At 37.1% G+C, this 27,512-nt stretch overlaps 1 protein-coding gene across 1 annotated transcript in view; it reads left to right on the forward strand.

Moving 5' to 3' along the window:
• The first annotated feature begins 2,397 nt into the window (after positions 1 to 2,397).
• The window catches only part of stox2b (storkhead box 2b), a 107,231-nt gene continuing 82,116 nt past the window's right edge, over positions 2,398 to 27,512 (forward strand). Inside the window, exon 1 of the mRNA XM_067457078.1 lies at positions 2,398 to 3,275. Within this exon, the coding sequence (XP_067313179.1) occupies positions 2,948 to 3,275 (328 nt within the window). The 5' untranslated portion in view covers positions 2,398 to 2,947. The remainder of the gene's footprint in view (positions 3,276 to 27,512) is intronic.

Raw genomic sequence — 27,512 nt, forward strand, 5'->3', positions numbered from 1 at the left:
GAAGTTGAACATCTCACATGACCTAGTGCACAGCCACCAGAGCTGAGTATTATTGAGCCACTTTGGGGTGTTTTGGAGGTTCAAGTCAGAAAACATTTTCCTTCACCAGCATCACATGATCTGGTCACTGTGAGGAAAGAGGAATGGATCAAAATCCCTCTGGTCACTGTGAAGGATTTTTATCTGTCATTCCCAAGAAAAACTGATGCTGTATTGGCTGCAAAAGGAGTCCCTAAACTATACTAATGAATTATTGAAAAAAAATGACATCATAACTGCAATATTCCTTAAAAAAATAAACCAAGAATTGTCTTGATTTCATAGTGACCAATCTATGCTTTTCAGCTTTGGAGGTGAAGGAAAGTTGATCTTGAGGAGGAATCCAGAGCTCTGCTCATAATATGCAGTAAAAGTTTGTGTGCAGTTACTTCTTATCATCCTTATAATATAAATTTAATTTTGAAATAAACTATTATTTTAAAATTACTATTTACTCTGCAGGCTACCTCACAATAGGTAAGAAGCAAAACTGACAAACTGACATTTTTTCCTTTTAAAAAAATGGTATCAGAGTTTGATTTTGTTTCTTAGGTGACCATTCTCTTTGTTCTCATATCTTCCTTTACGGCCCACAGACTTGGAAACTAACCAGGCTACATGAGGTTACGGCTACCTGGTTTTTCAGTCACCCAACACTCTTTGGCTTCCATCAAACATATTACCTTACACTGTGTGTGTGTGTGTGTGTGTGTGTGTGTGTGTGTGTGTGTGTGTGTGTGTGTGTGTGTGTGTGTGTGTGTGTGTGTGTGTGTGTGTGTGTGTGTGTGTGTGTGTGTGTGTGTGTGTGTGTGTGTGTGTGTGTGTGTTTGACAGGAGGAGGAAATGACTGTCTGAAAAATGTCAGCACTAGAAAGCCCTGGTTTCTTAGAGTCTGTCTAAATCTGACTTAAACCATTGTTATCAGATTCATGAAGCTTTATTGGTATGAAATTGTTGAACATTGCCAAATAATTAATATACACTGTTAGTGTGTCTGTTCGCAGGGCCTCACGTTTGAGATTTTGGGGATTCGATTTCTGTTTGGGTGAATGTCAAAAATACCATCAAGCTATATGGGTCATATTTCACCCTGAAACAAGGGTAATAACCAAAGTTAATAAAATAAATGGTATTTAATAGAAATTTAGCCTATTTTAAATGTTATCTGAAGGCCCAGTGTAGGTTGTTGCTGTGGGGGGTGGGGTCAGTTAAAATCGCAGGGCATCCAAAGGACGGGGGCCACTAGAAACATCACCATCTTTTGCCTCTTTATCGACGGCCCTTCTTTTACTGAAACAAAGGGAAGTTAGCAGGCAGGTTTAAAACCCTCCTGCAGGTTAGCAACATGTTCAACGTCTTCATTCTAAAGGATTAAATTACACATCACCTGTGGCTATTATGAAACAGGAGAATCAAATAGCACACTAGAGACATGTTTACATGTCTGAGCCTGCGTAAAAAATAATAAAAAACATCAAACTGACATCCCTACCTCTTCTTGCTGTAATAGATATCATGTGGTAGTAAAATAAGCTGATTCTCTCCAGTCTAGATGCTATAATTGCTATGAAAAGTTTGTCAGGATGTCTGGGTTTTTTCCTCTCCAAATTTGTCGCAATAGAGACAAATTTGTCTCTGTTTGATGGTAGAGTGAATGTAATCTCTCTTCAAATAGAGATGATGAATGTAATCTCTGTTAAAATGATGCCGTAATAAAGTTGAAAAAAGGAATGAAAATTGAAAGCATTTCAGCTTATGTTCCACCAGTGTTGCTAATATTGTATAGGTCAAACTGTTGCTAAGCCAGGGATCACCATACAAACAGTAGCCTATGCAGTTACATCTTGCAATTCCAGACAGTGGACGGTATGGCTACCGTCAACCGTTTGATTACCAACTCTCTTTAAAATACCCATTTTGTGTTGTTCAACAGAAGAAATAAATTCATACAGGGTTTGCACTAGAGGGTGAGTGATGACACATTTTTCATCTTTGGGTGAACCAACTATCCCTTTGTATAAGTGCTAGTATTGATGATTCGTTTCTCGAGGCTCGAGTTCAATTTCCTGACAGTGATTTAGTCACAAACGTTAACGGTCAAGGGAGAATTATCAGTAATAACAATTTATTTTGGTCTGCTCTTCCCACAGAACTATCGTATGACTTCGAGACTTGGAATACGTCGAGTGGAGCATTTTTACGCTGATTATTTTGTGCCTCGCAAAAGATAGAAAGTCATGTAGAAAGTTAAAGCGGGTTTGAAACGATATGAGGCTGACTGGCATTTGTAGGGATAGTACAGTACCTCCCCTCCGCCATTAGAGGGCGTCACTATCTGATCTGCGGGAGCTTCAAGGTAATAACCTGCTTTACACCGTAAACCACACAGGCATCGTCACGCACCGGCCTGCAGGGATCCACCGCATCTCGACAAGGAAGAAAAAAAAAGGAAATCTCTTTTTCGCTTTTGCGCAAAACCATTTTTCATCCATGGACGTTAAAGTAATGTTTTTCTCCATCCCGCATCCCTGCTGGAAGAGGATGTCATTATTTTCACGCCGATGTCTCTGATCAAGGTGAGGAATGGATAATATGCGGCGATTTCAGCGGAGAATAACATGATCACCTGCGCATTTTACCCTTAAAATGACATCCCGCATCCACCCAGGCCTTTGTTTGGAACAATAATGGTCTTATCCTTTAAATATCTCCATAATGTTCTTTTATTACAGCAATTGCATCACCTTATACAGGCAGGTCAAATGAACTAGCGCGCAAACGCGCTCTTTGTCTGGTTGCGGGCGCGCGCTCAATCAGTCAATCAATATATCAATCAATCAATCGCCTTATTTGCGCTTCCACGCGCGTGGAATGCGTCGAGTCTAAAGCAGCATCTTCGAGAGGATCAATGGAGCCTTTCCTGCAGATCGCGCCGCACTCGCTGGCCATCGTGCTGTCGCGCGTCGTGGCGGAGGACGCGCCCGGGGTGACGGAGAGCGAGGAGCCGCCGCACCATCACACCGGCTACGAGATATTCGCCGACTTCAAATCACTGAACATGAAATATTTCTGGAATAAGATGGTGGCCGATGCCATAGCAGAAACCTTTTTCTTGGGCTGGATAGATGAGCATGTGTTACTGATCCAGGGGAAGGAGGATCACCTGGAGGTGTTGAGGGAGGCTTGGATGAGGAGGTCCCTCAAACCACCGCAGGGCTTCGACATCAAATACCTCGGTAAGTAGGCTCTATATAGTGCATATAGGATGTTTATACAACGCCATACACTCCTGGAGATTTTCTTTTAACAAAAATAATATGGTATTATCATGCGTTTTTGGACTTGATCCATGATAATGTCATGGACTGTCATATGATTAGCCTATCATTTAGTACCATGGTAGGATAGATCAAAGTGCCTTATCATGTTGTGCTGTGGTAATATTATGATTTCGGATATGCACCATAATAATGTCATGTTTTTTGGATATATGCTATGGTGATTTTTATGGTGTTCTTTGAAGTACATTGGGGCACAATGCAAATATCATGGAATGTCAATATGGCAGTATGCCACAATGCAAATGTCATGGAATTATACTTACTTTTTGAACATGTACCACATGGTATTTTATTGAAACTGTGTAATATTTTCATATTATTCATCGCTGAACCTTGGAACACCATCTAAATACCATGGTATGTGAATAATTTAATAGTAAATGCTAGTTTTTCTATGTTGCAAGTTGTATTTATAGCTAAGATCTAAACTTTTCTTGGTGGTAGATCTCCAGAATTATGATTGACCACTTCTGAAATGTACTTTTTTTTTTTTTTAAGATTTTGTTTTAGAGACTGTCCTAAATTAGATACTGTCCATTGTGCTTTTTTAAAATTGTCCTAGAAAACATGATTTGCTTGTTCTGTGATGGGCACTTTACAAATCAATATTGTTATATGATTTTTTTTCATTTTCCCCCCTGTGTCTGAAACCAAAGACGGTGCTTTTCTATACAGTCAGTCAATAAATTAGTTTTTGCAAGAAAGTTTTCTTATTTCAGAATGGCTTACAAGGCCATAATATCCAGTCCAGTGATCTAAAGCACCCTTATTTAAGAAATATTAAAGTACTACAATTCTCTGTAGAAATTATCACTGATTATTAGGGCTGTGCGATATTGAAGACAAATGCGATATGCAATATCTTGTTGAATAATGCGATATTCGATATGTAATATGATATTGCTATTAGTGTGTAAAATCTATTTAAATTTAAAAAAATATTTAAAAAATGAGAATAAAAGAATTTGTTTCACATTCTTTCTGGGAAAAGAAAGCATCGCTACAATTTCTGAAAGTGACTAGCAGTTTTTTAGCAAACATTTGTCACAAATCGTTCACGTTTCGGTGTGTGTGTGTGTGTGTGTGTGTGTGTCAGACAGCGTGAGACCACAAATGATTGTGTTTAATAACTCTTTTTAACGTCAAGCGAGTCCCATAAGTAACAGCCATGTGCCCAGTCTATTCTCTACTCTATGCGTCGACCTAAAGCATATACTTTTCACAATGTTGAAGTAGCCTATTAAAATCATTGTTGCCTGCCATTGCGATTATGCATATTGCGATATGTACATTTGCGATATTTCGATATATTGCACAGCCTTACTAATTATGCTGCCTCAAAATGTAGAAGGCATCTTAGTAGACGGGGTGTAATGAAAACATTTGGATGCGACTTGATGCCTTCCTGCCTTCGAATACTCCCTGCAAATACAACACTTTTCAAGTTTTTAGCACTGCCATTGTCTTCAGCTGTGAGATATTGAGGAATTCGATCACCTGTAACCCGAAACCTTCTTGTGATCATTAAGGCAGAGGATGCATGTGTTTGTTCTGCTCTTAAAGGAACAGGCCTCCCCATCAGCATCAGGGTGGTGCTATTGCATGTTATGAGAATTATATTATAGTCTTAAGTATTATCTTAGTAAAGGTTTTGATTGGTTTTGTTAGCCTCTTTGAATCGTTGTATTCTGAGTTTTGAAGTTGTGTATGAAGCTAAGACTCACATTAAGACCCCTGACGTTCGACTCCATTATTCAGACTAATTAGTGCAGAAAACTGCTGTCCCATATTCAGCCCCATGGACACACACTGAGGACAGCAGTGTTCTTTATCTGTAGCCATTACTGCTACTGCAGCTCAGTAGATTATGGGACGGGTCTGTGTATTGTGGCGTGTTGGAGTGTAGGGAAGAGGAAGGAGCCTTGGACCTTGACAAACAGCAGGTTTTTGAGAACTGTTGCTGTAGGCATCAGGGTTTTCTTTCTTCTCTCCAACTCTACTCGCATCTCTCTCTCTCTCTGTCCTTGATCTCCCGCCCCTATTTTTGCAGGAGAAAGAGCTATGCTGTATCCGTCTCTTTGTGTTTGACATGTCTTGCGGAACAGCTGAGTTTTAGAGGAAAAACCCTCTTGACGGAGACATTCTTTGCATCTAGTTCATTTTGATCATTACATAAGTGTTTTTTAAGACAAGAAAAAGAGTTCTGAAAGTGACAGGTAATGAGTTTGCGTGTGAAAAATCTGATCATCCAAGAAAAGAGAAACAGAAAAAAAAGTGCTTTTTCGAATATTTCCTTTCATGCATCGTGTAATACAGCTGTTTGTGAAGATCAAAGTGCACAACAAATAAAGTCTCCTAAAAGAAAGACTTGATTCAGAACTGTTGAATGTTGAAACGAGCCGCCAGCAATCATTTTCTGTTTCGTACCTACGTAACAGTGTAACAAATTTGTATAATGCCAGCATATTGTCTTATTGGCTGCCAAGAACAGCATTTGACCTAAACATTACTTGTAGACAGCGGAGGCCTGGGAGAGTTCAGTTTGTTTTGTCAACGTGTCGAGAGATGCTGTTTTCAATGCTGTCAATCCACGTTGCACACACTTCAAAATGAGGACTCGCACTGGAATCGATATGGAAAATCCAGAGCCATTGCTCGTATCACTGTGATACGGACAAAAGCTGAAATTCAGATATGGCAAAAGGCATTTTGTTTCCGATGCGGGATGTAATTGCTAGACCAGTCACAACAGACTGGGCTGTCTGACCAATCAGAGCAGAGTAGGCTCTGGGAAAGAAGGGGTTTAGAGTCTGAATCTTTGAACTAACCGCGTTCATACTTTTTGAGAACTGAGGTAATGATGTGCAACGGATATTATGAGAGAATTAAAAGGATCGTTCACCCAAAAATGAAAATTTAATGTTTATCTGCTTAGCCCCAGGGCATCCAAGATAAACCGTAGGTGACTTTGTTTCTTCAGTAGAACACAAATGAAGATTTTTAACTCCAACCCTTGTAATTTGTCGTATAATGCATGAGAAAGTAAAAAAAAAAAAACATGTACATACAAATCAATATTAAACCCTGCGTTCATGTTTCGCGTGTAAAAAAACACAGTATTTTTCACACAATTGACTTATCTGTACACCGCTGTTTCCTCTGTCCTAAAAACGGCCTGATGATTTCCTTGTTCTATGAAGTCCCTCCTTCAGAAATACGTAACGAGTTCTGATTGGGCCAGCGCTTCCCGTGTTGTGATTGGACAGCAGCTTAGCGCACTTTGCCTGGAAAGGTCCCGCCTCTTACCATAACGGGGAGAAGCAAGAGCTGAATGCGCGCTTTTCTCCATGTGGGAGAGCAACAAGACCACGCCCCCTTTTTTGCGTGTTCTTGTGGGTGGAGGGTTAGTCAACAAACGGCTCTAGTGACGTCATTACATCCCTGCACTTCCTGCTGTAGTCCAAACCGGCCGTTCGCTGTAGGCTTTGAAAGGGAATTTCTGTTAAATAAAATATCTCGCTTGGCATTGAACTTTGAGCTTTATAATTTTACAGGTATTATTTATGCTCTAACAGCAACATTACACACTAACTAAAGTTTGAAAGATGGAATCGCGAAGAACGGGACCTTTAAGACACGAAACGATTGGTTTGTGTGAGAAACCGAACAGTATTTATATAATTTTTTACCTCTAATACACCACTATGTCCAACAGCCTTCAACGCGCGATCACTTCTGTTGAGTGAGGTCTGGTGGAAGCGGTTTCTCGCACCTATACGCCAGATCGTGTACATTGATCTCACTTACCTGAGGTTTTACACTTACCTTGATTGTTTGGGAAAACCTGATGAGGTAGCCTAATTTTAAAAGTGTGATTTCTGGAAAAGTAAAAAAAAAAAAAAACTCCATGGGCATTATTATAATAATTTTTTCTAGTAATGCCAAGCTCAAAAATATTCTATAGAGTTAAAATTGTGAGTAAAACTAATTATAAAAAATCATTGATCTATATATTAAAAAAAGGTAATGTGTTAAAAATAATCTTTCCTTAATTCCTCAACATGGCAAAAATGTGCAGTATTATTCATTGATTATGAGCTTTTCTGAAACCATGAGCCTGAATGTGCAACATCCTGGCGTTGCTATTTTAAAACATTTAGCGTGCATATTTACATAAGTCAGACTTTTGAATTTTAATAATCACATTGTCGTGGTTATCATGGTACCCGTTTTTCCATCTAGAAATGTAAGATCTCTTAAAGATCTATTTAATACATTTGTTATACAATTTAAGACTTTTTTAATGACCTTAAATTTCATGAATGTGAGGACCCGTGGTGACTTTATTTGCACACGTGCTCCTAAATACATTTTATACTTTACACACATCTCTTTTTAGTCACAAAAGTCTGAAAAAACGTACATAATTTTTAACCACTGTTGTACATTTTAACCTGATGGTGAAAAATAGCTTAGTGTGCATTGTAAAAATCTAAACCATTCGATTTAATAAGGTGTGCCATTACAATGTGTAAAAGTGTCTCCTCTGTCCACGTCGACTTAAACCAGACCCCCTAAAGCATGCGGTGGGATAACTGGTGTAATTGAATGGGGAAAAGTCACGTGAGAGGAGGCAATGTCTCCATCACACTGATTAGATATGATCCGATAAATCCTGCCTCTTGTTTTTGTGCGCGTTCTCATCGGCCTGAATAAAGACAATGATGGTGTTAATGGGTAGAGTACGGTAATTAACAAGTAAACAGGCCACCATTTCACCGGCCTGAAAACATGACTGGGGGTTTAGTGTAGCCTAGAAATCTAGACGCACCCTAGTGGCAGCAAATTTAATCTGCCTGCAAGTGTCGTCTAGGAACTTTCAATACCCTTCTGAGCTGTATTCGCCTAACTCTTGCCGGACCAATCACATCGTGTATAGAGTCGGTGGGCGGGGCCATAATGACGACGGCCGAGCTGCGTTTACGTGCTTCTAGTAAACACAGAAACTGGCGAACTGCGGTCTTTCGAATCAGCTTTGACTGCGACTCTGGAAGACTTGGAATTAAGCTTTTCTCTGAGAAAAGAACAAAGAACGGCACTAAAGTGATTCTTAAAAAGGGAAGATGTGTTCGGAGTTTTGCAGACCGGATACGGTGAATGTTTTATCTATCAACGAGCTCTGCTTCACCTTCGTTGCTCTGGTTGGTGTAGCGCTATCCTTTCGTGTGCAGAGGGAGTTTGAAAGACAACCGTTTATCCCGCCCCTCGGATTGAGCCCTGTCAATGGTGAGTCTCCAGACCAAACATCTTGATGTGGGTCTGGCTTGTCAGGCTAGGTTTAGTGAGCAATCAGCTTTGGAAAAATAAGATACATCTTCATGTCTGTACAAGCTTGATGACTGCTGAAAATAAGTTGTATAAGTTATAAATAAGTTATTAAAAAAGAGTTCACAAATAATATACATTGTATAACTTGTTACTGCTTTTTTAGTTATTATTTAAAATCTGGCTGTCATTGTTAATTAATGTTATTTTAATACAAAGAAAAAGTGCATAGCGCTTCCAGTTTTATTTTTTGTATCCATTTTTCAATATAAAACTAAGTTCGTGGCTCGACTTGTCGAGACTGTTTTCCAAGATGGCTACTGTCTGTATACACGTAATGCACTGTCTTTATAAAGTATCTTCTTATTAATCTGTTTGTACACTTACAAAGTTCTCAATGCTTCGGTTTGCATGTAGGGACCCTCATTATGCTACCGTGTTAGTGTGAGGATATTTTGAGCCTTGTTAGTGGTATTAACTAGCAACTTAATTTTACTTTAAAAAATTATAAAATTTGCCCCATAAACTAGCGTTATACGCTAAACTGTTTTTAGAGATAAAACTCTACATTCGATTGAAACCGCATCCCAGAGGACGATCTGCTCGGTAACCATCTGTTAATTAACCCTAGGTTCAGGTTGCAACTTTTCACCAGATTTGTCCTTTAACAACACCATGATAATACTGATAATTGTGATAAAATGTTTTATTCTGTTTCAACTCGGAACACTTTAGAAAAGAATCAGCTCCTTTGCATTAAAGTTTGAGTGTTAAACAGGCGGCTGTTAGGTGTCTTTGTATTCTCTTGAAGTGGAAGCCAGTGTTAGAAGATATCATAAGCAGATAATATCAGGGTGCGCAGTAGAGTTATGCAGATAATGCACTTTTTAAAATGGTAGCTTTTAAATTACAAATCTTACTTTTTGGCAAATTGGACCGTGACTCAGGCAAGCATGTCCTAACAACATTACACACAGTGTTTCATTGTGTGTGTGTGTGTGTGTTTGAGGAATGTGTAAGAATGAGACATTTCTGATTTGCCCATGGCTGAATGAGGGTTGTGTGGTCTCACCTGTGTGCATTGTTTCCAGTCAGCTCTCTCGTGTGTGTGTGTGTGTGTGTGTGTGTGTGTGTGTGTGTGTGTGTGTGTGTGTGCAGGTAGGTTGAATCCGGGGAGGGGAGAGAAGGCCATGCCCTCAACTGACTATACTGCTCATAAATCTAACCCTGGTTTCGAGATTTTCCTGTGCAATGATCCAAGACCTTTTTATTGCACTGAAATCCTGAGCTCCGTAATTATAAGAGAAACTGGAAACCTACTCAGCACAGTGTAAGAGCAGCACTGAGCTCTCTTTTAAGTGGTGTTGCTATGCATTGCTTTTAACCTGCACTTTAGAACAAATTTATACAGCTCCCTTTCTCAGCCTGTTTCAAAGTATAATTATCTTTTTTCACAGTGGACGCATGCACACGATATAGCATTTCTGTAAAGTTTTACTATTGCATTGGCGTTGCCATAATGATGCTGCATGTGAGTAAAGCAATATGATGATGAATGTTTATAGCATGTACAAGGATAGAACGTAAGCGGTCTCAAAGAGTTTAAGCCAATCACGGGGTAGTTAAGGAGCTGATGCAATTACATCACGCATTTAGTTGCGTGATATCTTGTTTTGAAATTCTAGTTTTGTAAAGAAGGCATAATATAAGACTTTTGACCAAGAAATCATGAGAAACAAACATCATGTTTGACGATTAGTATACAAATATTTGATTTAAAATGTAAACTATGTGAAATGTTACGGTGCACAAAAAAAACTTAATAGGCTTTATTATCTTTAGACAGAATCTAAGGGTGAAATACGACCCAGACATGTTTTTGACGGGTTTTGTGAGGTTCACCCCTTAGGCTCAGGGATTTTAGCATCCGTGATGGTCCAAATTTGAGGACAGTAACTCATTTTCATGTTGTTCCATTCTGTTTGGCTCGTGTTGACATGGCAACTGCTGTTGATTGGCATCTTTTCAGATGTGGTTAGATGCGGGTTGAAGTACAGCAATACTGGTATGACATCTAGTTGGTGATTTATGGATGACTAACACCAGTCAGACACATTCCAAAGGGTCTGGTCTGTCAGAACTAGATATTACTGGGTTTTCACAAGCATAAGTCATAAATTCGTGGAGAGATGGATGTTGGTCATATTGCTTAAATAAATATTGTTATGTTCAATATTATTCTGTTTAATAACAGGTTTTGACCGGTTCGATTTAGGTGAATTAACTGTGGATTAGGCTGGTAATCCATAACTGGATTAATACTACTAGTAGTGTGCGTGTATTTTTTACATACATACATACAGTTAATACATAACTACATAATGTACAGTTGGAAATATTACTATTTTTAATGTTTGAAAGAAGTCTCATGCTCATTAAGCCTGCATTTATGTAATCAAAAATACAGAAAAAACTGTATTATTGTGAAATATTAGAATTTAAAATGATAGGTTTCTAATTTAATATACTTTAACATCAGGATTTGATGAATAAAAAGTAAAAAAAAAAACAGCATTTATTTAAAATAGAAATCTTTTGTAACAATATACACTACCGTTCAAAAGTTTTCTCTTTTTTATGAAAGAAAATAATTTATATTCAGCAAGAATGTTAAATTGACAAAAATAATAGTAAAGATTTATATTGTTAGAGAAGATTTCTATTTTTTTTTTAAACTTTTTTTTAATCAATGAATCTTAGATTCAAAGTATCACAGATTCCAACCATTTTCAATTTCTGAAGGATCATGTGACGCTGAACACTGGTGAAAATTCAGCTTCGCATCCCAGAAATAGATTATATTTTAAAGTATATTCAAATAGAAAACATTGCTGTTTTTTATTTTTATTTTATCAAATAAACGCAGGCTTCATGAGCATAATGGACTTTCAAAAATATAAAAAATGCTAATGTTTCCAAACTTTTGAGCGTTACTACATCAGCTTTAATGAGCCACATATGAGAAGTGCATGGTAACTCGACTTGCTAGAGAGGCCGCATTGGTTGTGACTCAGTTTGATGTGACTTGTCACATGGACAAAAGGCCATCACAAGCTGATAAATACCAGGGTGGTGTCTGTGGGTGAGGTCATTCTCATCTCATCCACTTGAGATGGATCAAAAGCAGGCTAGTCCAGCGACGCATTGAGACGTATTGTGCACGGCTCCACCTGCTGGTGCAGTACTGATAAGATTCATCAAGTGCTTTGCACACTAATCTAAATCCGCCTTACTCATGGCAATCTAACACATCCTGTGATTGCATACATGGTAATGCCTGGAGATTTACCTAAGAGGCTTCATGTATGGCTGAAATTATTCTTTCTTGCTGTTGGATTGTGATTGTGAGCATATAGATTTAGATTATGTCGAACATCTTCCGACCATGCAGATATGAGCTAGTGCTTTAAGTTTTCAGGTAATTTAATGCTAGTGAGTGGTGAAGTCAGCATGAAATCAAAACTCATTCTTGATCCTACTTTTATTATTACAAAGAAATAATATTATTGCCATTTATTTAAGGCAATTTAATGCTAGTCAATATAGAACATAAATAGGGTTTCATGTTGACTTGCGTTGATGGTGCAGTACATTTTCATATCCCTGTATACTATGTCTTATTAGATTTTTAAAAGTTTACATTTTAAACTTTTTTTACATTTAATCATTTAGCAGACGCTTTTATCCAAAGCGACTTACAAAAAAGGGGAGAGTAATAGAAGCAACGAAACAGACAAGGCCAACAACCTGTAAGAGCTGTAAGAAATCTCAATTAATTAGCACAGTACACAATTTTTTTTTTAGTTTTTTTTTTTTAGACATCTACAACAAAAACTCACGTATGCAAAATGCCGAACAAATTTTTTAGAGCTGGAAATCATATTGTTTTCTTAGTAACACCTAATTTGTAATGCATTATAAAGTTATGACATATTTTATCATAAATAATGTTATGTATAATAAATGTTTTAATGTATTATACTTTTTAAAGGTGTTTAATATTAGATCAGTAAAGTATTATAATGTAATATAACTGGTTACAGTTATTTATGAAAAGATATGCACATTATGAATACATTTTATAATGCCTTATACATAAAGGATTTAAGTGTTACTGTTTTTTATGATTGTAACCTAGGGATGAATTAAATAATTCCTCTACTTTGGTTTGAGCAGATGTTGCCCTTCAAAATGTAACACACACACACACACACACACACACACACACACACACACACACACACACACACACACACACACACACACACGTTGTGTTTCCATTGTTTATAGGGACTTTCCATAGACATAATTATTTTTGTACAGTACAAACTGCATACTCTATCCCCTTAAACTAACCTGCCTTTTTACATTTTGAAAAAACATCACTTTATGATTTATAACCGGTTTTCCTCAACTTAGCAAATATAAGGATTTTTCTTCTTGCACGTAGTGATGGGTTTGACATTTTATGCTATTGGTTTTTCTCACTCTAAAACATTCTGTCTTGTTAATAGAATTGTTTGATGATATTATACATTTTCAGATGGTTAAATGATCCGTTCAGGCTGGCCTCCTGATGTAATGTAAATATCATGAGCATATTTCTAGGAATACTTGCATAAATTGCAGCACAATATATTAATCTTTGAAGTGTCAGAGTTGAAATGACCCTGCTGGTGTCCTCCTGTGGTGTGTGTCTGCTTCACTCCACTAGAGGGCAGAGTCAGATTCATTATCAGCGGTGGTTAATAATAAGAACATCTCTGGTTGGACTAAAAGGATTGCTGCCGCAAAGCTTGAATGCCAAACTTGACTGTGCATAATAAAAAAAACACATATTTGGAGTAAAAATATTAGTTTTACCATTTGACTGTCCAGTTTAGGCTGGTTGATTCTTTTCATAGTTTTCAAAGCTTAATCTCAAGCTCCAAGAATAACACCATTACCAATAAACTTTTTCTTGTTTCTCTTTTTTTTTTTTTTTTTTTCTGTTTTATACTTAAACTAAGGCTTTTAAACTAGGATTTTTTTTTCTAATTTCATTAATGGTTGCCTTTTTGTTTCTAATTACTAAGACACATTGCAGTGTTATTACCATGGTGCTATATATCATAATAAAGGGATGGTTCACCCAAAAAATTAAAATAGTCAACATTTATACACTCTCAATTTGTCCAAATCTGAATTTCTTTCTTCTGCTTGAACACAAAAGATATTTTGAAGAATGTATGGGAGAAAATACTATGAAAGTCCATCAACTTTTGGTTTTGTTTTCAGCAGAAGAAAGAAATTCATACAGGTTTGGAACAACTCAAGGGTGTAAATGATGACAGAATTTTCATTTTTGGGTTCGCTATCCCTTTAATGTTTGTTCCAAAGTACTTCAAGGTACATAAGTAGCAGATAGGGTTGGGTATTGTTTAGGTTTTTTACGATTCCGGTGCCAAACTGGTACTTTAAAAAAAGAGCCACAACACGATTGTTTTTAAATAATGGCTTTTTATTGATTACTTAAAAATATGTATATATATATATATATATATATATATATATATATATATATATATATATATATATATATATATATATATTAATAAATTGTTAAATTTAAAGAAAAGTTTAAAGTATACTTAAATATATAAATAGATACAAAATACAATTGACAGTAAAAGCTAAGCCATCTAACCCAACTACAATATGCCTAATTTACCACTAAATAACAGCACTAATACTAGCGATATTACAGCACTAATAACAGTAAAGTAGTCTGTAGTCATGGTTTGCTACAAATGATCATATTCTATGGCTTAGAATGCATTGTTTCCATGGCAACGTGTCATGCTTCTCACATGACACACGTTTTTTTCTTTTATATTCAAAATATTCACAAACTTGTTGTATGTTATGAGCTATCTGATATTCTAATTTTCAAATATGTGTAAGTGAATGTGTTTTGTCATAATGATCATGTTAGTTGATCTGTAATGCACGATGGGCGCCGCCATGTTAGTTTGCGCCTCGGAGAATCAGATCTGTCAGATATACATAACGTACATTCATCCTCGTCTCACGAAATACATGAACGTAGGTGAGCGGTGAACTCTGAGAAGAATAGAGTAAACTATAAGTGTCCGATATGAATAAAACACAGTCAGATTATAACTGTCAGAAAGGAGTTATTGGCACTTCCACAGACATCAGCGTGTTTTGCTGCTACTTCTGTGCATTTAAATGTCTGAAACCTAAAATAAACATGATGTGGTTGAAAACACTGGATAGTTGTGATATGTGAGTGCTGAGCGAGTGTGTCTCTGGCTCAGCGCCGGCCAAAGCGTGAAAGCACGTTTGATGGCACTGAAATGAGGAACCGAAATCTGCGTCTGATTCGGTCCGGTACATATCGGTTATATAGGTACCGGCGGTGCTTTGTAAGCACAGGGTTTCGGTACCCAAGTTCCCAACCCTAGTAGCAGATAGCTGTCGCATTTTTGCCGTTGCATACTCTCTTCTCAAACAAACCTTCAACTCTTCTATGCTTGATCCTCAGTAGCAATGCTTGTGTATGCATAATTGCTTTCCATATTCATTGAGTCTGTCTCTCGTTTGATTAATAGTATGCCATGTAGCCCCCCCTTTTCATCGCTGTGTTCTGTTTGTATTTCCACAGCATGAAGGTAAGCTCTTACGAATGAATGAATGAACTGCTAGTTTTTAAATCTTCTCTGTCCACTGACATTTATGAAAACATCCGCTTCAAACATTACAACGCTCATGAAAACGCTAGTCAACTATACTATAAGAAAATCCACTTTACCAGATAATTACTTTTCGAAAGTGATGCCGTAGAAATATACAGAGGTACCACAAAAGCGGGAGTTCAAGCACAAAATTATATGATGTGTGCTTATGTCTGGTCTATAGATAATCAATAACAGTCCAGTGTGACCCAATTCCAGCAGTCATGACGACAGAGGAATCAGCTGTGGGATTGATTGTTGTCCTGTGACGTTTGACATTCAGTGCATTCATATTGTATGACTAGTTTGGTTATTTGTAACGGATATCAGGAAATTATCTGGATAGGCAGCATGATGTCAAAAAATCTCACAAACACTAAGGAACAATAGGTTTCAAATGATTTTGATTTGAAAATGGCACTTAAGACATTTCATAAAGACAGTTTGTCAAGCATATACGTATCTTTCCACATCCTCTCCGGTCTTGACAAATAAATGTAGTTCCACTCAAAGAATTAAAGAAAAGTTAAAAGCAAATGCAAACTTCAAACATGCAGGCATACGGGGAACATGATGCTGTATTTATGAAGTTATCATGTGATGTCAGACCATGTATAACATGCATTATAAAGGACTACATGTTGATGGTTTGTTCTTTACTCTCCATCTGCCTTGATGGATGTGTGACAGTGAGGCTCTGGTTTGGATTTATTCTGCTTTTCAACACTTGAATAGCACAGCTGGACCCACGTGAATGTATCTAAGATCAGCCCGTATTTTATTTTCATTTGTTAATTTTTTTTTTCATGTGTTTCAATATTCTTTAGATGCTTAATGTTATATGCTCTAAAAAACAGTTGTGGGAAGCTTAAAATGTCTTTTACCGGAAATGATTCATTGTGTAATCTTCTCTACCCTTGAGTAAGCTCTCTTATTTGAAATAATAACCCAAAGTGACCCTTTTGTAATTGTGGTATAGAAGATCCTCTTTCTTGTCCACTTTTTCATGTCAGATGTGTTGTTGAAATTGCTTTCAATGACATGGCTACAACACATTAGGGTTGGCCAATATAGCTAAATATATTTAACCAACCTTTTGAAAATGTTAATATTATTGTATAATGATATATTAAGTATTGATATGTTGCCTGTACGTTCTCAATGGCTAAAATGGTCACTTGTTTATTTTTGCTTTAATTTTAATGAAGTAGTTGTTGGCAGTTAGATATTTACAATATAAAATACTTGAGCTTTTTTCCACACTTTTTTTCTTGTGTAAATTTACACAGAATATTTAATTATTTTGACGTGTGTTCAGCAGTATAATGTCTATACAATTTTTTGTTAAAATAAATATTGCTGTTTATTACCAAAACCTTTAAAAATACACATACCTTTCAAGAGTTTGGGGTCAATAAAGTTTTTTGGGGTTTTTTGCATCTGAAATCTTTGCATCTGAAATGGCTAAGTATTATATGTGGAACTCTCTCAAACTTTTACCTGGTATTTACTATTACAGCTCTCAAGGTTACCTAATTGTGAAAAGTGTTGATTAGCATTATATTATGATTGTGGCATGAATGGGTGCAGTTTTGAGCATTGTAACCAACCACTGATGTCTGTTATGGATGCAGTGATCTCAAGCTTGTCATCGCAACTCGATTTCTGCACACCAATGAATGCTTTCTTAATAACGAACAGTGGAAACGCTATGTAAATAAAATATTTGTTGACTATAACTGAAGTTTTGATGCAGATCCAGAACTGTCACTGATAAACTTGCGTTTAAGTTTGTTGGACATACTATAGAGGTACAAAAAATGATATAAATACTGTTCAGTTTCTTGCACAAACCAATCGTTTCATGGCTTAAAAATCAATGTGTTGTCACGAGCCGAAGGGTTTAAATTGGATTTGTCTGTGCATGTTTTTTTTTTTTTTTTTTTACTTTCATAGATTTTGTTACCATTCACATGCATTATGCGACTGACAGGTTGTACTGAAAAAAACAGTCACCTATCTCTTGGATGATCAAGCAGATAAATATCACATTTTCATTTCTAATAATAATAAATAATTCATTGCATTTATATAGTGCTTTTCTAGGCACTCAAAGCGCTTTACATAGAAGGGGGAATCTCCTCAACCACCACCAATGTGCAGCATCCACCTGGATGATGCGACGGCAGCCATATTGCGCCAGAACGCTCACCACACACCAGCTGATTGGTGGAGAGGAGACCAAGTGATTAAGCCAATCAGGAGAGGGGGATTATTAGGAGGCCATGATGGACAGGGGCCAATTGGCAAATTTGGCCAGGATGCCGGGGTTACACCCCTACTCTTTATCGAAGGACTTTCTGGGATTTTTAACGTTCACAGAGAGTCGGGACCTCGTTTCAAAGTCTCATCCGAAAGACGGTGCTCATTTGACAGTACAGTGTCCCCATCGCTATACTGAGGTGTTAGGACCCACACAGACCACAGGACTACTACATAGTTTTCCCAGTTGGTCTCTCATCCAGGTACTGACCAGGCTCAGCCCTGCTTAGCTTCAGTGGGAAACCAGTCTTGGGCTACAGGGTGATATGGCTGCTGGGTGAACTATCCCTTTAATGGTCAATCATTTGAACTTATTCACATAAATTATTCAAACTTAACAACTCTTAACACCATTTTGAGGCCAGAAAGTTTTGTACAGCTAATCCAAGCCTTTAATCATTGTTATTTTTTTGAATATATTGTGATTCATGATGCTGCGTAATTTTATTTTGCCAGCAAAATCATTGCTAATAGTTTGTGAATATTTTCTGTCACCGAGTCCTTCAACACACATGCCCTTCATTGCAGCGTCACTCCAATGGGTTCCATTCAGTTCTCATGTCATCTGGAAGACATCCTGTGAGCTCTATGGTAACTGTGGAACAGGGGACACTGGCCAAATGATCCCGGAACTCAATCCCAAGTCTTCTCTCACAGAAGAAAAACAAAGCTTTAAATTCTTGGCTCAGATTTCTTTGTTTTCTTTTGCCTTGTGACCTGGAGTTATGAATGGGCTGCTCAGGCAGACCAGATGACATTCACTCACACACTGGCTTTCACTCACTTGTGTCTCTTTCTTTCATAGAAGTTCAGGGTGGTCTCCAAATTTGGAGGCTTGGATGATTTCTTGGCCAGAAAAGAGGCTCAGCATAGTATTTAATGTTGTAAATGGAGGTTAAAAAAAAAGAAAATTCTAAACAAAATGGAGAAGTCAGAAAAGTCAATGTTCGTTAAGGTGGTTGCTAGGGTGTTTCTAAGTGGTTGCTTGCTTGTCTCTAGATTTGGCTGTCATCTGCAAGGGGAAAATCATTAGTCATCTTTTTTCCGCTCAAGGCTGAATCATTTTATAACATTTCACGCTTTGAAATGGCATATTTCAAACATTTCAAACGCTACTTGTTTCTAGTCCTTGTCTTGGCCATTCAAACGTCTGGATGGAGTATTTAGCAGTTTCCCAGAAAATATCCGCCATGCCTCATAAAATTCATAGACTAACATAATTCAGCCAGTTCGATGGAGCTCGAACGTTGTGCGTACTTAAATCACTTCTCCAGTGAGTGAGAACAAAATCATCAGGTTTTCATTATTCCAGCACTTTTGTGCCTGAATAAAGAGAAGCCTGTCTTTTGATAATGATGATTATACACTAATGACTATCACAACAATGACACAATCTGTAGTTGGGATTTGTACCTTCATTAAATAAAATAATGTAGATGAAAAGCTTTTCAGCTTGTTGGAACACACCCTAGTCACACACACTGTGTGTGTGTGTGTGTGTGTGTGTGTGTGTGTGTGTGTGTGTGTGTGTGTGTGTGTGTGATGACTTGTTATTCTAGTTGATTAAAGCATTGATTACAGCTATTTTTAAATGTTCAGGTTGCCAGTTTGCTGCGGGGTGTTGGCAAATCTGTCTTTATCATCCATCTCCTGGATAAGAAACAATGCATTAGAGCAGCTCACTCAAAATAATGTCCATTTTGTCTGTTTTTACCTTGTTGTTCTAATCCTAAATTATATCGTTTCTTCTGTGAAACCCAACAGAAGGCAGCATGTCAGATCCGCTCTTTGTTATAAAATGAGCATGGATCTATACTTCCAAGCTTCAAAAAGGCTAAAAAGCGTGAAAATAGCAAAGTATCATAAAAGTACTACATGCAACTTGTGAGTTGTATTCCAGTTGTAATGTACCGATTTTATATTTTTGTGTATGAAAATGTAGTTAGAGGTTGTCTTTTTTTATGCATTAAATTCATCAAAAGTGACAGTAAAGAGATGTAATATGTATGTATGTACATTGTTTATTAAGGGTGTAACTATTCTCTGGTCATGATTTTATACTATTATGATACTAAACACTCGCAATATTTTATTATATTTAACGCAATATTTTGTAGCCAAAATAAAGAGATTTGTTTTTTGTATTATTAAAATTTTATTGTTATTATATTATTATCAGGACACACACATATTCCCCCACTGCATTGCTATATATTATATGCAAGATTATATATAGTAGTTTAATGTCAAGATGAAGTTGGGTCTGGGAACACACCGTTGGATAGGCTTAATCCGAGGGGCGGGATGAACGGTTGTCTTTCAGATTCCCTCTGCACGCAATAGGATAGCGCTACAACCAACCAGAGCAACGAAGAAGGTGAAGCTAGTTTATATACACAATACTCTATACACAATGTGATTTACCTGACCAGAGTTTGGTTTTTCCAGCTCGCAAGGCAACAGAGAGTTGCTAGACGACCCTGGCTGCAAATTAGATTGCCTGCCAGTGCCACTTGTGTGCTTCTAGATTTCTAGGCTAGTTTAATGTAGTAATGTCACTGAAACTCAAACATTTCTCATGCAGTACTCATGCCACGCACATACAGACTCTCCTGTGTTCGCTGTATTCTGCCTATCCTGCCATTAATGCACCATACATATACAAAGATAAACTATCTAAAACACTTTGAATAATCATACTACTAAAACTAAATATATGATTTTAAATGTTTAGGCTTTCACTTTGAGGAGTGTCATTCCGGCAGCACGTGCACTTCAGATGATCAATGCAATCAATACAAAATGAATTCCTAAACTGTAAATGGTTAATTCTGCATTTACTCACTCTCATGTTGTTTTTGCATGTCATGGAATCATTTGAACGTCTGTTTACTTCGGTATGCAAATCTGTTCATCATATAAATCCTATATATATCATATCATATAACAAATAAAGACTTTGATTTGGATTAGACACTTGATTGATTCATTTTTTTACGATGGATATTTTTTGAAAGAATAGACTTTAAATGGAGATGCATAAATATTTATCAGTTTTTTTTAATATCTTCATTTGTTTTGAAGTTAAATACAAATCTTATAGGTTTAAAAACGATCAGAGTGACTACATTTTTGAGTGAATTATACCTTATAAATACAGTAATCTCAGCCTTTGCTAAAACTAACTCTATATCGCGAATCATATTGTTTACATTAATGATACATTTCGTTGCATTTTTATATTGCAATATCTCGATATACTGTGCATTGTTACATCGCTATTGTGTATACAAGCAAAAAAGCAAAAAAAAAAAAATGGGGTCAGTAAGATTTTTTTACTATTCAGCAATGATGCATTAAATTGTAAATCAAAAGTGACAGTAAACACATTGGGTGCGTTTACATGCACACCAGTAAGCTGATAACTCCAAAAAAAAAAAAAAACAGCTTATTGAAATAATCAGTTTTCCCCGTTTACATGCAAACCAGTAAACTGACAATGCAAGTAAACCGTGTTTACATGACTTTATTAATAAACCGGGTTATTTTCTTGTAGTGACGTCAAAAATATAAATTTCCATATCTCACTCTTAGTTTTTCAAATGTTGCGTCAGTTTTGATGTTAAATCAAGCGTGCACCGTGTCATTGGGAGATTTACGGCTCATATTATCCCTCATACAGTTACAGATGCAGCGGTTTCACTGAACCTCTTCTACTTCTGCAGCATGAGATGAGAACACATCTTTACAGTTTTCTGGGTCTTAAGAGTCTGCGTTTGTGATATATGTCCTTATTTCATGCAAAATGCTCGCTCTGTCTGGATGCGTTTAAATCTGCTCTAAGTTTGCGTTTATTTGTCACCTATCACACATGCACACTTCAATAAGCCGACAGAAAGCAGGTTAATGCGTTTACATGCAGCGCAAAATCGAGGTAAGAGGCAAAAAACTACCTGTTCTGACCGGTTTATGTTTACGCCGTTTATGACCATACTCAGATAAAAGAAAACGGGCTACTGTGTTTACATGACCATGTTCATTGTCGGCTTATTGGGCCTAATCAGCTTAAGAACGTACATGTAAACGCACACATTGAATATGTTTACAATGTGATTTATAATGGGATGGTCAATATTGTGCTTTAAAATGTGCATCGTAAATACAATACTTCGATCAAATTAATGCAATTTTAAGATCATAACCATAATCTCAATGTGGCATACAGTGATTTTAAATGCAATCCATGTAACGCCTTTCACATTATTACCACTCTGACTTAAGTGCACATACACTCGGACATACTTTACACTGATGTGTTGCTCATGCAGAGATGGTGAAAAGAATATGGTGGTAAATCCAGTATATATATTTGTCACTGTTATGTAAAATTTATATGTGCAGTTTACTTAATAATGTTATGTTAAATTTATAAAAGTTTGTTAGATAAACACATTTATCGATTTAATTTACTTTATTAAATACACTATTTGCGCTACAAGTGAACGTGAGCAACTATTAAATTACAAGGATATTTTTAGAAACAAAATGTAAAAATAACTCGTTAGACAAACTAAATGTCATTGAGGTCTTGGAATTCCATCCAATAATTGTCTATATGAGTGCCCACCCTAAACACAGGCACCACTCTTAATGGTATACCATTAATGGTGGCATAATGGTAACCACACAATTACAGAAACTCCTCTAAATGTCCAACATAACTAAATAAACACTAACATAAACTAACAACATATTTCCCTCTACTGAAAAACACATAAAATAACACTTTAATCCCTAAATTTACTCTCCTAATGCAGTCCCTTGCAAAGCATGCTGGGAACTGCAAATCCACTGTCCAGTTTGTTCGTTTCACTCAGCAATGTTAAGTTGACTGTTCAAACACTTAAGTAAAGCTGTCAATACTCATTTTTAGTAGAAACAACTCAGTAAATTTAAGTTCATGTAGTTACATGAGTTTTTTAAGTAATGTGAACAAGGATGATTTGAGTGCAACTCAAGGTTTTTTGAGTGTAATGCTGAAAATGTAGCTTTGATCACAGGAATAATTCACATTTAAAATGACAAAATCAATCATTTAAAATGTGTAATACTGTTTCACAATGTTACTGTTTTACTGTATTTTTGATCAAATAAATGCAGCCTTGGTGATCATAGAGACAAAAAAAAAAAAAAAAAAAAAATTCAGTGCCTTCTAAATTCTGCATAACATCTGTTCTTGTGTTTCTTTGAAGAAAGAAATGTAATAAATGTAAAAAAAAAAAAATGTTCATTTTTGGGTGATCTATTCCTTTAATCCCTGAAATATTCTGTCAAGTCTAACACGTCATGAAGATATGTATGACTTTGCCATTACTTAGTGAAGTCCATTTTAGGTGATATAAAACAATTTCTCACGTTTTAAGCGTTTGCACATGTCTAAGCTGTATTTTTATGAAACTGATCTGTGTTGTTTTAAATCGGAGCCTAAAAAAAGCTTTATTTTCTTTCATTTTATTCTATTCTGCCATGATGGTGTGTTTCCAAACTACACACAGCTGAGCTGAAATTGCCCTCTTCCAGAATGTCTGCCGAGAGTTACAACAAAGCAGGGACTCTTAAATCAACCCTGGATGCGAGTCTGGCCCTGGACCCCAGGAATAAATTACTCAAATATTATATTGCTCAAATCATGATGAAGTTTCCTCTCCGGGCTGCAGGCCAATGCCCATGTGCTGCACCGCTGTGGAAACAGAGTTGAATGAAAGCGGTGGAGGCATCACGACGTATCGATGACCATATCTCAGACGATCCTGAATCTTCAATGAATGACTCAAGAAAAAGCCAGGACTCTAGTTTAAGATTAAAGAGTTTATGAGTTTTGGAGACTGCTCAAATTGACCTCGCCAAATGTATGGTGTCCTCATTAAGACCTCTACGATAAAACTTTCGGCACTGCGCTCATTGCTAAACCATGATTAGCCTTGGCGCGGATCGCTACGAGGCCCTCGGAGAGACACGGCACATATTAATGCCAGCCAAGTGCTTAACTTCACGCCACGGTGCCACGCAGAGGGTTTGGACCGAAGTGCTTTACAATCAGACCATGAAAGTAGGGCTCCGTACGTTTGAGGCCAGAATACATTGATTCTACGGTGACGATTATGAGCGAGCAACTCAACAAAGACGTTGCGGTCATCTCTGGGCTGTGAAATGGCAGGGGGGCAATAGAGAGATCTGTTCCTGCTCGTTCCCGGTGCCTTTGAAGAGCAGAGGGGTTTCCCTTTAATTGCTTGGATTTCAATCTACTTCACATGATGGATTCTGTTTGAAACGGCTGCGCCGAGCTCCCTAATGAAGCAGCGAGGAGCGAGCGGGCCCTCGCTCGGTGGCAGGCTGCCTGACTGAAGCTGTCGTTCGTGCACAGGCGACCTAGTTGCATAAATTCAGCGCCGCTTCTGAGCTAGAGTTCGTACCGAGTTCACCGCCACTTTCACAGCTATTGATCTGACAGGCTTTATTTTTTTGTTATGCTGTATTTTTAATGATGCATCTAGTATTCCCTGAAAAATACTTTTTGTGTGTGTGAAAGAATGGACAGATTTTTGTTCCCTTCTAGTTCTTTTTAGGTTTCACATCACTTTTTTTGTTCGTTTGTTTGCTTGTTTGTCTGCTGTGATGCTTGTACTAATAGGCAAAATTGGGAAAATGGAACATGCCTCATGAAAGCTATGGAAAACCTGCCATCAGCAGATATATATATTTCTATTTTTGGTTGTAGTTTTAAAATCAAACAAAGATTTTTTTTTCCCCCAAAAATATTTTTTATTTTTTAATGTAACCCTTCGTGTAGCTAAATCATTAGATCTGACCTGCAAATCAGTTTCAGTTGATTTTTTGCATTTTGGTTTGGCATTACATTAATACTCCACCCAAAAATGTAAATTGTCATTTCTCAAAAAAATTTTTTTTTGGTCCATACAATGGACATCTGTAGACTCCAAGGTTGTTCTCAAAGTTCCTCAAAATATCGTCGAAGCAAGACAGGTTTTTTAAAAATACTTGAATAAATCAAGATTAGAGCTTTAATTGTTCTTGCCGACCTACAAGTAAGCCCCCTCCCCTCCCCCTTAGTTACTGTTGCTAACTCGGGCAAACAAACAGAGGTGCTAACTGTCTTAAAATGACAGCTGTGAGTGTGAAAACCTTGTTTTCAAGATGTTTTTGGACACAGAAGGACCACCTCTCTTCGAGGAGTGAGATTTAAATATTCCATGGAGAGACATATAAGAGATTTTAAAATAAATGTATGGTGGGTAACAAGATTCATCTTTGAATAGGGAAAATATGGAAGTGGTATCCTTTAGGGGTGGGCGATATCTCGATATTTAAAATACAGTCTTGTTCAAAATAATAGCAGTACAATGTGACTAACCAGAATAATCAAGGTTTTTAGTATATTTTTTATTGCTACGTGGCAAACAAGTTACCAGTAGGTTCAGTAGATTGTCAGAAAACAAACAAGACCCAGCATTCATGATATGCACGCTCTTAAGGCTGTGCAATTGGGCAATTAGTTGAAAGGGGTGTGTTCAAAAAAATGGCAGTGTCTACCTTTGACTGTACAAACTCAAAACTATTTTGTACAAACATTTTTTTTCTTCTGGGATTTAGCAATCCTGTGAATCACTAAACTAATATTTAGTTGTATGACCACAGTTTTTTAAAACTGCTTGACATCTGTGTGGCATGGAGTCAACCAACTTGTGGCACCTCTCAGCTGTTATTCCACTCCATGATTCTTTAACAACATTCCACAATTCATTCACATTTCTTGGTTTTGCTTCAGAAACAGCTTTTTTGATATCACCCCACAAGTTCTCAATTGGATTAAGGTCTGGAGATTGGGCTGGCCACTCCATAACATTAATTTTGTTGGTTTGGAACCAAGACTTTGCCCGTTTACTAGTGTGTTTTGGGTCATTGTCTTGTTGAAACAACCGTTTCAAGGGCATGTCCTCTTCAGCATAGGGCAACATGACCTCTTCAAGTATTTTAACATATGCAAACTGATCCATGATCCCTGGTATGCGATAAATAGGCCCAACACCATAGTAGGAGAAACATGCCCATATCATGATGCTTGCACCTCCATGCTTCACTGTCTTCACTGTGTACTGTGGCTTGAATTCAGAGTTTGGGGGTCGTCTCACAAACTGCCTGTGGCCCTTGGACCCAAAAAGAACAATTTTACTCTCATCAGTCCACAAAATGTTCCTCCATTTCTCTTTAGGCCAGTTGATGTGTTCTTTGGCAAATTGTAACCTCTTCTGCACATGCCTTTTTTTTAACAGAGGGACTTTGCGGGGGATTCTTGAAAATAGCTAACTGTCACAGTACTTACAGGTAACTCCAGACTGTCTTTGATCATCCTGGAGGTGATCATTGGCTGAGCCTTTGCCATTCTGGTTATTCTTCTATCCATTTTGATGGTTGTCTTCCGTTTTCTTCCACGTCTCTCTGGTTTTGCTCTCCATTTTAAGGCATTGGAGATCATTTTAGCTGAACAGCCTATCATTTTTTGCACCTCTTTATAGGTTTTCCCCTCTCTAATCAACTTTTTAATCAAAGTACGCTGTTCTTCTGAACAACGTCTTGAACGACCCATTTTCCTCAGCTTTCAAATGCATGTTCAACAAGTGTTGGCTTCATCCTTAAATAGGGGCCACCTGATTCACACCTGTTTCTTCACAAAATTGATGACCTCAGTGATTGAATGCCACACTGCTATTTTTTTGAACACACCCCTTTCAACTAATTCAACTAATTGCCCAATTGCACAGCCTTAAGAGCGTGCATATCATGAATGCTGGGTCTCATTTGTTTTCTGAGAATCTACTGAACCTACTGGTAACTTGTTTGCCACGTAGCAATAAAAAAATATACGAAAAACCTTTATTATTCTGGTTAGTCACATTGTACTGCTATTATTTTGAACAAGACTGTATATCTCTTTTTTTTTTTTAAACTCGATATGGATTTTGACATATCATATATATCGATATATTGTTTATATTGCATTCTGATTCCGCCACTTGTTTGCCTTCTCTGTGCTGTGCTCGCCCTGGCTCGCACGCCTCCCTCCTCGTTACCTCGTTGTTGTTGCATATTATTTGAAAACATTGAGAAATGATTGCAATATCGTTATTTTTATTTTGTCAGCTTTATCACGGATTATGATGAATAGCTCGATTCATGTTTTAACCAAGAGGGAAATACGAGACATCCCGGGTGTCCTATGAGACACAGTGCTCTTCTGTAAGTTGTGCTGTAGCCATCATATTATAGCCTACCTTCTGACATTCATATTTCGTTCTGTAACAGGAAAAGTGAATATCGGCTTACGTGTACATGATCCGCATGATGAGGCGCGACATCTAGCCTAGGCTTACTGTTTGAATTTTGGTACAAATTTAACAGGAAGTGGTTATGACAATCAGTTTATTAATATCTGTCATTCCCCCATCTTTCTGCAGAATGCTTACTGTTTAAATGTAAAAAAGGGTTTTGACTCGTCTTTTGAAAGCATGAAATGAATGAAAAGATGGCTATATGTAGGCCTATTATTTATTTTCTTTTACAGTTAAATTATTATTATTTATGTTATCGGGGAGTTTTTTTTTATGCCACA

This window comes from Pseudorasbora parva, chromosome 11 (assembly GCF_024679245.1).
Source record: "Pseudorasbora parva isolate DD20220531a chromosome 11, ASM2467924v1, whole genome shotgun sequence".
NCBI lineage: Eukaryota > Metazoa > Chordata > Actinopteri > Cypriniformes > Gobionidae > Pseudorasbora > Pseudorasbora parva.